Source organism: Urocampus carinirostris, chromosome 15 (genome assembly GCF_059441175.1).
Source record: "Urocampus carinirostris isolate Australia breed hairy pipefish chromosome 15, RoL_Ucar_1.0, whole genome shotgun sequence".
NCBI lineage: Eukaryota > Metazoa > Chordata > Actinopteri > Syngnathiformes > Syngnathidae > Urocampus > Urocampus carinirostris.
Window position 1 is genome coordinate 8,629,632 of NC_142363.1, and position 14,473 is coordinate 8,644,104.

The following is a 14,473-nucleotide window of genomic DNA, read 5'->3' on the forward strand; positions in this document are numbered from 1 at the left end:
CATCTCTCAGAAGTCAGAGATACAAGTCGTGAAGGACTTGTGGCTTGTGGATCCTTCTGTAGCAGAGGATTAACGACCTTTATCAAGGTGAGAGCTACTTTTTGCTAACTATCTCATTCGGTTTGATATGCATGTAGTATGTTCTTACTAGTGTTGGGAATAATGTCTTTTAATAAAGCGCTGTTACGAAGCGGTGTTCTCATTTCAGTAACGGGCCAATCGAACTAAATATTTTTTTCCTCCATTAGCGTCACTGACGGTCAAAAGAGGTGCGTTACTTACGTTCTTGTGCGTGTTTTCGTACGATTTGTGCGTGTTTATGACTGTTTATTTTGGTTAAACTTCAAGTGTAGCATAAATCTGTTGCAGGTGAGAAATTACGGTAATTCGTAAGTGAGTCTGTCTAATTGTGCCCTGTGATTGGCTGGCAACCAGTCCAGGGTGTAGGTTGCAGCACCCTTGCAACTCATCGTCAGGATAAGTGGCGGGGAAATGAATGAATGAATGAATGGATAGATGGATGAATGCATAATTGAATAAATGAATGAATGAGTAATTAAAAGAATGAATGAATATTTGTATCTTTGAATGAAATAATTAATTAATATTTGAATCCTTGAATGAATGAATGAATATTTGAATTGTTGATTGAATGAATATTTGAATTGTTGAATGAATGAATAATTGATTGAATGAATGAATAATTGAATGAATAAATCAATATTTGAAAAAGTAATTAATGCATGAATTTGTAATTAAATGAATGAATGGATGAATAAAGGAATACGTTATTGAATGAATGAATGAATGAATATTTTAATCTTTGAATGAATGCTTGTATAAATAATTGAATGAATGAATAATTGAATGAATTAATATTTGAATAGTTGAATGAATGGACTAATGAATATTTGAATAAATGAATATTTGAATGAATGAAATAATGTATTTATTTATTTATTTCTTTATTTATTAACTAATATTTGAATGAATGAATTTGTGTTGAATGAATGAATAGACGAATGAATGAATGAATGTATATTTGAAACTTAAATTGAATGATGCATAGTTGAATGAATAAATAATTGAATTAATTAATATTTGAATAATTGAATGAATGGATTAATTAATTTTAATTTATTTATGTATGTATTTGTTGATTAAATATTGTTTGAATGAAAGAATGAATGAATGAATGAAATAATAAATGAATTAATGAATGAATAGATAAATAATTGAATGAATAATTACATGAGTAATTGAATGAAAGAATAATTGAATAAGCAAATGAATGAGTAATTGTATGAATGAATGAATAATTGAATGAAGGAATAAACACTTGAATAAATGAACGAATGAGAAATTGAATGGACGAATCATTGAATAAATGAATAAATGCACGAATGCATTAAATAATCAATTCATTTATGCATTTTCCCATCCAACTTAACGGGCCTTCCAATACCTTGTTAAGCCAATTAAGCAGAGCATCTTACCTGTGGTACTCTTGTCGAACATGTCCGACATGTTCCTATTGCTCATCACAGAGTGCCACTTGACTGGTATAGTCCACTTGTAACTGTGGGGGAATATACGCTAAGTGTTATTTTTACCCACTAGTAAATGTTTTTTTTTTAAGGTTTTTAGTCATCCTTTAGAACAGAGGTGGGTAACCTGGTCTTTGAGGGCCGCGTGTTGTGCACGTGAAGGACCCAGTTGCCCACCTCTGGTTTAGGATAAGAAAATAACACATTTCAAGACATTTCTAAATCTTTGATGTATATTCTCAAGAATATGCTTGATTTGCAACATATTCATACAGTGGGACATTCGGCCCTCAAGTACCGTTGCCAGGATCTCATTTATTATCAAGAACATTGCATATACGATCAGAGAAGAGGTTTTTGGACATTTGACATTAAATGAAAAGAAATCACACTCGTATATGAGGTGCAGCTCGAATTTTTAATTTAAAAATCGGTATAAAATTTAGTTTCACTTTTTCTCAGTTCAAATTAAGCATTGTAGGTATCAAACATTGAATATGTGGGGCCATCATTGAAACGAATTACTGACAACGTAAACTATGAACACAATACTAACATAACATTTACAGTGTATTCATTAAATGTCCTTCGAAGTCCGATACATCACCAGAGACACTAAAGACTTGTTTCCCCTGTCGTGCTTTTTTTGCGTTTATCTATATGTATAATAGAATCGTCTCTGATTCGTAACTAAAATTACTGTGATAATGAGATAAAATCGAATCGGTTTTTGTATGTCACCTGTATCACTAGTGGACTAGTGTTTGGGATATGGTGGTCTCACTGCTGCGTCCTGGGTTCCTTTCCCGTTGCATCCGATGTTTTGCGATTGTGTTAAGCTATATTTTTTTTGACTGATCAATCTTTGCACAAAAACTGGAATATTCTACTGTTAAACCTAGTAAACAATCGTTTGTACTCTATGAAACCTTAATTGTCTCCTCGACTGGTATACTGGTGAGGCCCAGTAGGAAGTGGTGCGCTCAATAGGCACTCGACCAGGCTGAGTCCTGCCTGCGGAACAGTGATTTGGTGGGAGCAGGATCACGTGGATGAGCAGGAATTGGGACTACCCGAAGACTTTCCTGACAGGGAAAAGAAGGGCGCCTGCTTATCCAGAAAGCGCATGGAGTGGAGGAAGTGAGATGCAGCAGAAGGAGGCATGGACCCGGGGAAGAAGCGACTGGCTAGAAGATTTTGTGGACAGAGCTATGGCGATCTGAGCCACATCACATCCAATTGGTCTACATCATTCTACCAAGCCTATCTAACCTCCGCCGCTCAGGCCTGTCTTAAAATCCACTGTGCCCACTCTGCCAAAGCGTCAGATCGCTGAAAGCACATCCTGAGCTACTGCCCATGAGCACTGGGAGAGGGACGCTACCTCTGGCGTCATGACCTGTTGCTGCGAGTAATTGTGGAGGCCATCAGGACAGAGATTTCCACCAGTAAACACAAACATCCAGCAAGGCAGTCGAACGCCTTTGTCAGAGGTCGATAGCACCGGGCTGAAGTAGGTGTCCTCCTTGTAAGTTGAAAGTCAGCCTATGGAAACAGCTCAAGTTCCCAGAGAACATTGCGGTGACCACGATAAGGCCCGACATCATTCTTGTGTCAGAGATAACAAGGCAAGTGTTCCTACTGGAATTGATTGAACCCTAGGAAGACAGGATGTAGGAGGGTTTTGAAAGGAAGAGAGCCAAGTATAAGGATCTGGCAGGCGAATGCCAAGGTATGGTATTTTAAGACCCAGTACAATCCCGTAGAGGTGCAGAAGATTTGCCGGTCAGTCACTCATCAGGGCACTCAAGATGCTGGAAGTTAAGGAAATACACAACAGGCGAGCCATCAGGTAAATCAGCAACGCAGCAGAGAAGGCTTCCAAATGGCTATGGATCAAGCGGGGCGACACGTGGTTCCATGCTTATAAGACACAAGCCGAAATTTGATTAACCGTGGCTCTAAAATAAAATACAAATTAAACAGAAAAATATCCTTTTAGATATTTTAGGGAAAGTGTATTTCTCAATTCCATTTATTGCCATTTATTGACGCAGAGCAGTCAATTCGCGGGTATGATAGTGGACAGGAATTGTGGAAAATTTAGTTTTTGGTCAAAGCACTCTTTCAGACTTTCTTTTTGGACGCTAAGACATTTCAACTCTCGTAGGCCACATGAAATCACATATGTGGTGTCTTTATAAAACCTAATTTGGAGTTTTCCAACGTTTTTCCTTGACTTTCAAACCTTTTCCCATGTTTCATAGTATCTCATCGTTCTTCAGTAATTTTCTAATAATCCGTGCTGCAAGCTTTTGAAATAAAGTGTATCATGTCACGGTTGCTGTGGTGCCCAATTAGCCCCGCCGGGTGGCGCCAGCTTCTGTCACGATTGCCAGGACGCCCAATTGGCCCCGCCCATGAACACCAGCCGAAATCCGTTGACAGATTGCTCCCTGTCACTAATTAAACGCTGTTCTGCGAGTCGCCCTGGGTCGGAGCATCTGCGAAACTCTGTTTTGACACGTCAAGCCCTGAGAATCTCAATTTTTCCTGTGTTTTTGCTCTTGTTTTGCTAAGCCCTGTGAATATCCGTTTTTTTCTGTTTTGCTCTCGCCACGATCTGTTTGATTTTGACCACTTCCGCGTTCTGAGCAATCTACTCCCAGCGACCAACGATCTCCGGATTGAGTGTGCGCTTCTTTCTCTTCTCCCCAATAAACTGTGAGTAACGTTACGCGAGTGGGTTCAGCTGCCTGTCCTGGTCCTGACATATCATGGTTTGATTGAACAGCTGTAGAAATGAAATCTATTGTTACCCCAAGGGTGAAGGAGGTTGGTTGACATCAGCATTAGGATCCAGAAGGAACCGGCGTTGTTTCAATCTGGCGTTTGATCCTGTGACGGTCAGGTCAACCACTGGGTAACCCATCTGCTTGGTCCATGTGTCCATTACTTGCTCAACCGGCAACCCACTAACCTATCCAGAAGAAAATATGTACTGTTTAAAGGTCAAAGTATAGAAAGCGTGTCATCTCAATCAAGCAGCAGGTATCCAACTAAACATACATCTGCCAAAGATGCCCAGAAGTTGCTGGTTTTAGCATTCTGGAAGTAGTAGTCTTTTAAATATTTCTGCAAAAAATAGACCAAACATGGGACAGACGTTAGTTGCACTGAAATCATTTTTTGTAAATCTCAGACAATAGGCTACATACCCTGCAGCCATCTCTGAACGCGTCTTTACCCATCCAGTCCTCAAGCATCCTGAGTATTGATGCTCCCTGGACAAAAATATTTTCTCTACTAAAATCTCATGTTTTAAAATAATTTGTAGAGATGCAAGCAATGTTCTCTCTGAGCTTCTATGCGTCTGAGCAATCATACTAAGTATGAACAACACCAATCCTGTGTGTGGCAACCAAATCATTCACAACCAAGATCAAATCAAGTTACATTCTGCTGGCTTTCAAGCAACACTAGTTAGTTTTTCAAATTTTAATCAAATGGCTATTGTTATATTGGAGAGGCTCCATGGCCCTACACGTCAGTTGCTTTTACAACAACTATTTCATAAGATTTCCGTTTTTAAAACAGTATCTTTTGTTGCATAGTACTAACTATTTGTGGCTTTATTTAGTTGGTTGCACAATACCGAACTGTATTTTTAGCAGTACAATATTGGCAAAAAGATTGACTGTTACATTAAAAGAATTAACAAATGATTTGAATGTAAACAAGAGAGTGCAGAGAGACGCCCAAAACTTTTACCTTTTTACTGCTTTTTTTCGTCTCCTTCATTTTTTTTACCTTTCTTTCTTCAGTTTTTTCTTTTTTTGTTAGCTTTTTCCATAGATTTTTGCCTTTTTTTCTTGTCTTTTTCTTCTTTTGTTCTCTACTTTCCTTTTATTTGATACTTTTTTTGCTTTTTCCCCGAGCTTTTTTCTTTTATCTTGCTTTTGTCACGAAACGGGACAGGAAGCAGTAAGTCGGAACTCATTTCCGTAGCCGATCTTTCACTTTAATTGAGAAATATAAGTTGTCCAACACACAAACGGACCAAAAATAAAACAGCTTCAAAGGCAGGCAAAATTACAAACTAGGCATTATTCAGATCAAACAGGCATGAACAGGGTTTCAACGAGGGTTAAACAATGGTCTGGCCACGGGCAGTCCCAAAAGGAGCGTTTAAGTACTCCAAAAGCAATCAGTCCAATGCGTCTCAGCCGGTGTCAAGGGGCAGGGCCAGCTGGGCGCCATGACAACCGCGCGGGACATTACAGCTTTTCCTTTTTGCATCTTTTTTTCCTGATTTGTCTTCCTTTTTTCTTTTTTTTTTCTTTTTAAATTTTTTTCTTTTATTTTGTTCTCTTTTTTCACCTTTTTTGCTTCATATGTTCCCCTTTTAAGTCATTTTGTGGATAATGTTAAATAATAGTTTGCAATATATGAATGAAAGCAGCAAAAGAGCCATTTGCGTGCCAAAAGAGCCCGCTATTTTTAGTGAGCAGAGCCGATAGATCGGCTTCCCTAAAAAAAACACAAAAAACAAAACAAAACTGCACTTTAACATTGATGTTGTCACTTTGGTAAGAAAGGTTGTCATGATTACTGATTCGGATCACTTGTGCCTGCTCATTTGGCGCCAGCCGCTGCAAGCTACCTGATTGGTTACCTGTCCTTTTTTAAGCCCAGTACTGTCACTCTCCGGTTGTCAGTCCGCCTGCGAACTTTTGTTGTTACAAGGCAAGCATTTTGACCCCAACTCTCGCATGTCCCGTTTTTTCACCTGTCCGTTTCTGATCTCCCCGTTTGTCTCCGGCTACGACCTGTTTTTGTTCCTGACCGCGTCTGCTCTCCTGTTCCGACTTATGACCCGTTTTTGATTCCGACCACGTTTTTTTACTCTCTTGTCAGTGCAGATACCTTCATTGTCATTGACCTGTTTTTTTCCGTTCTTGACACCGCCATCTCCGACTCCGGAAGATCCACTTCCGTATTCGGATCATGATCCGATTGGGTGAGTGGCTTGCGTCACGCGTCCAGCGAGCACTGGATCGCGGGCAATGCCCTTCCCCCATAGCTCAATAAACTTGTGAGAAATGTTAGGCGATTGGGTCCACCTTTTGTGACAAAGGTCACGAAGCTACGTAGTCTAAATGTGAGGGCAATAAACCATACATATCTCTCTATATTTTAATGCTCACGTGCACTCCTTTCATATACTCAATCTCGTGCTGACATTGACTTTAAAATATTGCACGTAAAACACCGCAGAAAGAACCTGCGTTGTTTTTGCCGCATGCACTGTTATCCTGGGCGAATTTGCTATTAAATTAATGACGCAATTTCAAGCCCCGATCTGTATGAGCAGATTAGCTTTTCTTGTGTGCTGAGAAGGTCTGATATGCGCTATTGCACACACGCACAGCTTAGAGGGAGCATTTGATGCAAGGGAATATGTCTGCCATGGTCAAACCTTGCTGTAGGAAATGGAATCAAACACCGAGGTAATTTCTGCAGGTGACGAGACATCCACGATAATCGGGTGTGATGAGAGGAGGGCGTCATCGACCATAACCGGTAGCACATCACTGATGATCATTATGTCACGCTGATTACGAAAGAAAAAGACAACAGTCTGTCCATTGAGGAATTTAAACTTGTTTAATATTCCCAGGAAAATTATTTACCATGCCCCAACTGGGTTCTGCTTCCGTCACGCCGATGTACTCAAAGAAGCTGGCAAAGCCTTCATTGAGCCAAAGATCGTCCCACCAATCCATAGTCACGATATTCCCAAACCACTGCAAATAATAAAAGATTTTTAAAATGTAGTTTTTGATCAAGCAGTATCCTTGAGAATGCACAGCAAATATTTAGAAATGTGTTAATTTGTTACAGTTCCTAGCAAAAGTATTGACTCCGTAAGGACTTTTCGTCATATTGCCACATTTCAGAATCGGTGAACCAACACAACAAATCACACTTGAAAACTGCAAAATATTGAAATATTCACAGGCATCAAATGTACTCACCAATTGTTTTTAACAAGCTAAACACAAAAAAGCCCATTGAATATAGCCTTTGGCTTCAACCATATGTTCAGGAATGGTATGGGTGTTTGAAATTCATGAAATTGCTTGTGTTTTCAAGGTCAGGAAAATTGAATTTTGGGTGAAGTGCTCAAAATTGTTTCCATTACCATCTTTCTTGTTAGTCTGACTCTATAGACTACGCAATGAATGAAGAAAAAATGTTTTAAAAGTGCGTGAAAATGACGAAGACACGCCTGCTCTGGTGGCTTGTCATTTTGGTGTTGACCTGTGAAGTGTCATGGCCCCTTTCTGGTCGCACCCAAGAGGACAGCTCTATTTAGAGAGCTAGCTCTTTTGGCTTGGCTCACTCAGTTTTATTTTAGTTTTTTACTGATATATCATCATTGATAATAAAACAATTTGCACCAGATTATCTAGTAAATAGTAATTTTGCAGAGGATCCCTGAAAACCACATGAAATATAAGTTAACTCCCTTACGGGTAATTAATTATAAATTTGTTTACTTTTCTGCTTTATATAAATTACTTGCTGTTTTTTGTCTTCTGTATTGAACTTAATTATTACCGAGCACTTACAGTATAGACTAGAGCCTTTTACGTATTTGCATGATTTAGGGACATTTCTACGAAGGATGACAGCAAGAAAAAAACTTTAAAGATCTAACAAGGTTTGTACCTTTTTAATGGCAAAAATCACTTTTTAATGAGTTTTAAGGCCAAGTTTTAAATTTTTTCAGTACCTTTAAATGAAGAAATCCAGCGCTGATTAAAATGACTTTGATGACCAAAATAAAGTTGTCATCTTGCTGCTAGCACATACTCATTGCTAATTTAACCTGTCCATATCTATGATCTAGGATCTGTTTGTGTCAGTTGGCTGCTATAAACTCACATGAATTTTGCCATTATGCTTCAACAATACACGTAAAGTTTAGCTATGTCACATGAAAAGGAAAGAAAAAGGAAGGAAGGAAAAAAGAAAGAAAGAAAAAAAGAAAAATAGAAACAGAAAGAAAGAAAGAAAGAAACTCACTTATTCACAAAAGACCTTTATAAAAACTAGATGTATTTTGAAGGTTGTATGATGAGATAAGGGCTGACTAATCAGAACACCATTGCTTGGAAAGTTCTGCTATAAAAGGATACATTTAAACATCATACACTTTATTCAAATGTGTGGATGAACATAAGTGTATTTATGACCACTTAATGAATGATGCGATTATCAAAATAATAATGTAATGATTAAAAAATGAAAACCCATGCAGTTATGATTACATATACAGTGACACATTATAATAATCTAACAAAGTCAATAGAGATATTGCATTGCAATTAGCCAAGCAACTAATTAAATCGATATTTGTGAAAAAGTAACCCTGAAACCTGTTCAACAGCATCTGTTTGGTTTTATTGTGCTGTCCCTTAGCAAAAAGTGTAGTACTAGTCATGCTGTTATATGGTCCTTACCAATGTTGAGACCAAACTTTACCTCAACCATTTACGGTTATTTTGTTGCTCAACTCCAGATAAGAAAGCATTCTTTCCGCTTGCGCTAGTTGTAAACCAGTGCTGATTGGGCAGTTTCGTAAAAGAAATAATATTTTATATGACCATTTTACACAGTCATAACACAAAGGAATGTGCTCAGATCACTATAATTTTGTGTTTGTCATGTGCAATGGGTCATAAGATGGAATTGTGAGGCATGTGATGCTCACCTGTTGCACACTTATGCAAGTCCTTCTTTGGATTGTCCCTGAGTATTGTTTATGTGCATTGATCAGCATAGAAAAATAACACTTGAAACATTTTCTAAAAAAATATTTTTAGAATGTGTAAAAGACAAGTGATAGTATATAGTAAAGAACAAAACTACAAGTTGATTCAAATTAGCGTGATGAATAGAATAGAATATAGAACAGAATAGATAATACCTTTATTGTCATTTTTACAAAATGGGTTCAACATATTGTGACAACGAAATTGGGCGTGGCACTCCAGTTTACGTTTAACAGTAAGGATAAAAGAAAACAAAGAAGATAAAGGAACAAAGAAGATAAGGTCATAATTTACACAATATAACGGAACAAAGAAAATTAAGGTTATAATTTACACAATATTTACACAAGAAATGTGGGCATGTAGGATGTTACATACAGTTTTGGGATCGTATTAGTGCAATATGCGTTAAGTGCAAAAATAGTCAACATTGTGCAAAAATAGTCAACATTGTGCAAAGTGAGCATAGGCATGAATACAATTGTACATCTGTTTGAGGTAGTGTGTTTGCAAGAGTTTAAGTATTTTGTGCGATGTATGTTAAGGGTGGTAATCGCTCTGGGGAAGAAACTGTCTCTGAGTCTGTTTGTTTTTGTTTTGTGTGACCTGTAGCGCCTGCCGGAAGGCAGCAGGTCAAAGAGGTGGTGGCCGGGGTGAGAAAAGGCCTTGATGATGTTTTCTGCTCTGCTGAGGTAGCGAGAGCAGGCAATGTCCTCCAGACTGGGTAGAGAGCAACCAATGATTCACTGGGCTGTGTTGATGACCCCCTGAAGCGTTTTCCTGTCCGCTGCCGTGCACCCAGCATGCCACACCATAATGCAGTATGTTAGAATGGTCAATCCACTGTGGCTTTGTAAAAGGACACCAGCAGCTGCTGTTTCAGATATTTTTTCCTGAGCACTCTCAGGAAATGGAGTCGCTGCTGGGCCTTCCCTACCACCGCTATGCTGTTTGCAGACCAGGAGAGGTCATCGGAGATGTGCACACCCAGGAATTTGAAAGAGTGGACTCTCTACACAGTCTCCTTTTATAATGGGTGGTGCTGGGTTCCTGCCTATCCTCCTGAAGTCCAGTATGAGTTCTTTTGTTTTTGTGGTGTTCAGTATGAGTTGGTTTTTTGAACACCACTTTGTCAGTGACTCCACCTCATCCCTGTACGCCGCCTCGCTCTTTCGGGTCCTAAATGGCTCCTCAGGTTGTTTTTGCTTCTTTAATCCCAACATGACCAAATATTATGTAAAATTATGCACAAAATGACTTAAAGGAAGGGGGGAATAGAACAAAAAAGAAAAAAATACCAAAATGAAAAAGTAGTAAAAAGCTGAGAAAAAAAGAAACAAAAGGAAGAGAAAAAAAAAGAAGGAAAAAAATATAAAAAAGCCAGAAAAAAAGAAAAGAAAGAAATGTAGGAAAAAAGTATAGTAAACCTCGGATAAGTCGGATCCAGATGGACCGGTCATTTTCATCCGACTTATCCGAGGATCCGACTTATCCGAGGTCGCAAAATTTCGAACTAAGAAGAAATTTAACTCTTACTTCAGGTTTTTTATGATACCCGAGTCCATCGGCTGGGTGTGCGAAGTGGTATTTGGTGGTAAAAACACCAATTCGATATTGTTCAGTTCAATGGTTGGATGCGCCGGACAATTATCCACCACCATAACGATCTTCCTCTTTTCGAACGCCATCCTCCTGTCCAACTTTTTCAGCCAAGCTTCAAACAACGACGACAGCATCCAAGCCTTCTTGTTGGCCTCATACAGCACCGGAACTTCTACGTTTTTAAAGGCTCTCGGTTTTTTACTTTTTCCGATAACCAGCAACGGCAACTTATCAGTACCGTCCATATTGGAACCCACAAGCACTGTCAGTCGAGATTTTGGTTGTTTCGCACCGTGATGAGATTGTCCAATAAAACCGATGGAATTATCCGGCAAAAGCAGCCAAAAGAGGCCCGTCTCGTCCGCGTTATAAATATCCTTTGGCTCATAATTCTTGAGTATTTCTCGCAGTTTTCCGCTTTTCCATTCTTCAACAACCTCTGTATCCACTCCGCCCGACTCCCCGGCTTTAGTAATCCGCCCAAGTCCATATCGTTTTTTGAACCTGTCGATCCACGCTGGTGCAAGTTCAGCCGATTCCGGTGAAAACTGTTGGCGAAATTTGTTAGCTTGCATTAGCATCATTCCACAGTCAATTCTGATTTCAGGCCTCGATGATTTTTGACGGAACCACAAAATCAGTGCTTTGTCGACATCTGGATGATCATTTACCCTCTGCCTTTTAGCGGTCGGAGCTCTAAAATCTGTCGCACACATATCTTTTATCTTCTTCTGGCTTTTCAGAATGTCGCTCAAAGTTTGAGGGCTCATTCCAAACTTCGCCGCGATGTCTTTTTGCTTCATGTGCTGATTCTTTTCTTGGAATTCAATGATAGCGAGCTTTTCTTCATACGTTCTAGTCTTGAGACTCCTGCCTTTGGTTTTAGAACTTGAGGCCATCGCCACACCGTAGACCGCACAGACCGCAAGGAAGTCCAAAGAAATTCACACAAATTCAATTTGAATGCTAGCACTACTGTAATAAGAAACAATGGGATTATGATTACGAGGCTTTGTTCTATGACCGCGTGCTGTGATTGAGAGTGCTATCATTCAACACTGAGGAGGAGTTTGATGAATAGCCTCTGCCAATCACGGAACGCCACGTCACATCAAGAAATCTTCCCGGAAAATCTGGGAGGGGTGAAAATCTTCCCGGAAAATCTGTGAGGAGTGAAAATCTTCCCGGAAAATTCCATCGCTTACTGCCACTGGAGGCTGAAATTTAGAGCATTTGGGAGATGTCCTAGGCGACCTGATACCGATCCGACTTATCAGAGGCGAAAACCATTAAAAAGGGTCAATTGTACGGAAAAATCCATCCGACTTAGGCGAGGATCCGACTTATAAAATCCGACTTATGCGAGGTGTAATACTACAGAAAAGCCTAGAGAACAAACGTTCCACGCAATTTGTCCGACTTATCCGAGAATCCGACTTATGCGAGTCCGACTTATCCGAGGTTTAAAAAAAGAAAAAAGTAACAGCTCGGAAAAAATAAACACAATGAGATTTTTTTAAAGGAATTAAAAAAAAAGTAGAAAAAAAACACAGAAAAAAGAAGAAAAAGTTTGTGTTGCATTCAAATAATTTCCAATTATATCAAGTGAATCTTGTTGCCAACATTGTACTTCCACTAAAAAATGTGATTAAGTTCTGTATCTTACAACCGGCTAAATAAGCCCCCCAAAATGTTAATATTATGCGACAAAATATATCAGGAAATAAAAAGAAATGGATATCTTGTGAAAGAATTGTAAGAACAAACAAAGTTTGTAGGCCGTACAACCTTTGTAATAGTACATGAGTCATTTCATTCAAAAGAGAAAAATAATTTTGCATTGCCGGAAACTCAGCAAAATGTAACTTCATGTCAAGTTTTGGACATGTTTGAAAATCAATTATCTTGCCACACTTGGGATTATGGTTGCTCACCGACTTTGTGTGAACGCTCAGAACCTTGGAAAATCAGAGGGAACATTGGATGGGAATGATGGTGGAGGTTTTGAAGCAGGGTGGGACGGTAGCCTGTGACAGGGACTAATTGAAGATGGTGGTGAAGACCCCAGCCAGCGGAACGGCACAGTCCCTGAGTACCCTGCCTGGTACTCGATCCGGGCCAGCTGCCTTCCTGGTGTTAACAGTTTTCAGCACACGCCTTACTTCATTCTCCTGAAGTGTCAGTGTGTTACTGCTGGTTGTTGGTGGGTGTGTTGTGACTGTTTGTGGCCTTCCAGCTTTAAAGCAAAGAACTGATCCGCAGCTAGTGAAGCATCAGCCCCAACAGTTGCCAGGTTGTTGCCTCTGAAGTTTGTGATGTGTTGTAGACCCTGCCACATCCTCCTCGAGTCATTTCCAGCGAAGAGGTGCTTGATCCTCCTCATGTAGGCTGCCTTTGCATCTTCAATGCCTCTCAGGTCAACCCTGGCCATGCTGTAAAGAGCCTTGTCTCCAGACCGGAAGGCGGTGTTGCGGTGTTTGAGGAGGGTGCGCAACTCGCTGGACAGACAGGGTTACATTGACCCTGATTATTTTATTTACTGTTATCCATACAGTGTCGAATATAGGATAATACAGTGTCAGTGAATTCCTGGAGGTCATGATGTTTAAATACCTCCCAGCAAGTCCGGTGAAAATAGTCTTGCAGCTAGAGAGGGCTCCCTCAGGCCATGTTTGTATTGTCCTTGTCACAGGCTTTGTTTTTCTCCCGATGGGGGTGTATGAGGGGGTGAGGGACACACAGAGGTGATCGGATTCAGCTAGGTGGGGGAGGGGGGAAACTCTGTACGCGTTTTTGATGTTACTGTACACACGGTCCAATGTTTTTCCCCCCTGGTGGCACAGTCCACGTATTGAATGCATTTTAGAAGTACAGTCCTTAAGTATGCCCGATTAAAGTCGCCGGCGACGATAAGAGCTCCGTCGGGGTGTGCAAGCTGTTGTTTATTGATAGCAGCGAGCAGGAGATTTAGCACTATGCTAACATTAGCATCCGGTGGAACGTAAATAGCTATAACAATGACCACAGTTAGCTCTCTCAGTAGATAGAAGGTTCTACACGATACTGCTAGAAACTCTATATCGGGTGAGCAGTGTGTGTCAATGATTCTGCTGTTATTGCACCACGCGTTATGCACGTAAGCCCATAGTGATGCACATACGAGTACCGTATTTTCACGACCATAAGGCACACAAATAGATTTTCTTCATCTTGTGCGGTGCCCCCTATCAAACAGTGCCCCCTGTGTGTGATGTAAAGCTCAGTGGCCTAAGGGTTGGGTGCCTGCCCAAACACTGAGAGGTAACAGGATCAAGCCTTAGCCAAGTTACACTTATTACATTTTTGGAAGAGATGGTTCACTTTTCCTACTAAATGCGACTTGTAAATGAAATGAAATGATCTGCATTTGTATAGCGCTTTTCAAGTCAATGACTTCCCAAAGCGCTTTACAGTGTGCTTCACATTTCCCAATAGCGGCCGTGC

At 39.9% G+C, this 14,473-nt stretch overlaps 1 protein-coding gene across 1 annotated transcript in view; it reads right to left on the bottom strand.

The window, feature by feature from the left end:
* Positions 1–14,473, bottom strand: part of enpep (glutamyl aminopeptidase) — a 38,153-nt gene that overhangs the window by 15,497 nt on the left and 8,183 nt on the right. Inside the window, exons 6-11 of the mRNA XM_088354375.1 lie at positions 7,241–7,354; positions 7,027–7,161; positions 4,766–4,831; positions 4,617–4,682; positions 4,367–4,527; positions 1,497–1,579 (exon numbers count right to left, since the gene is read on the bottom strand). Of these exons, the coding sequence (XP_088210501.1) occupies positions 1,497–1,579; positions 4,367–4,527; positions 4,617–4,682; positions 4,766–4,831; positions 7,027–7,161; positions 7,241–7,354 (625 nt within the window). The remainder of the gene's footprint in view (positions 1–1,496; positions 1,580–4,366; positions 4,528–4,616; positions 4,683–4,765; positions 4,832–7,026; positions 7,162–7,240; positions 7,355–14,473) is intronic.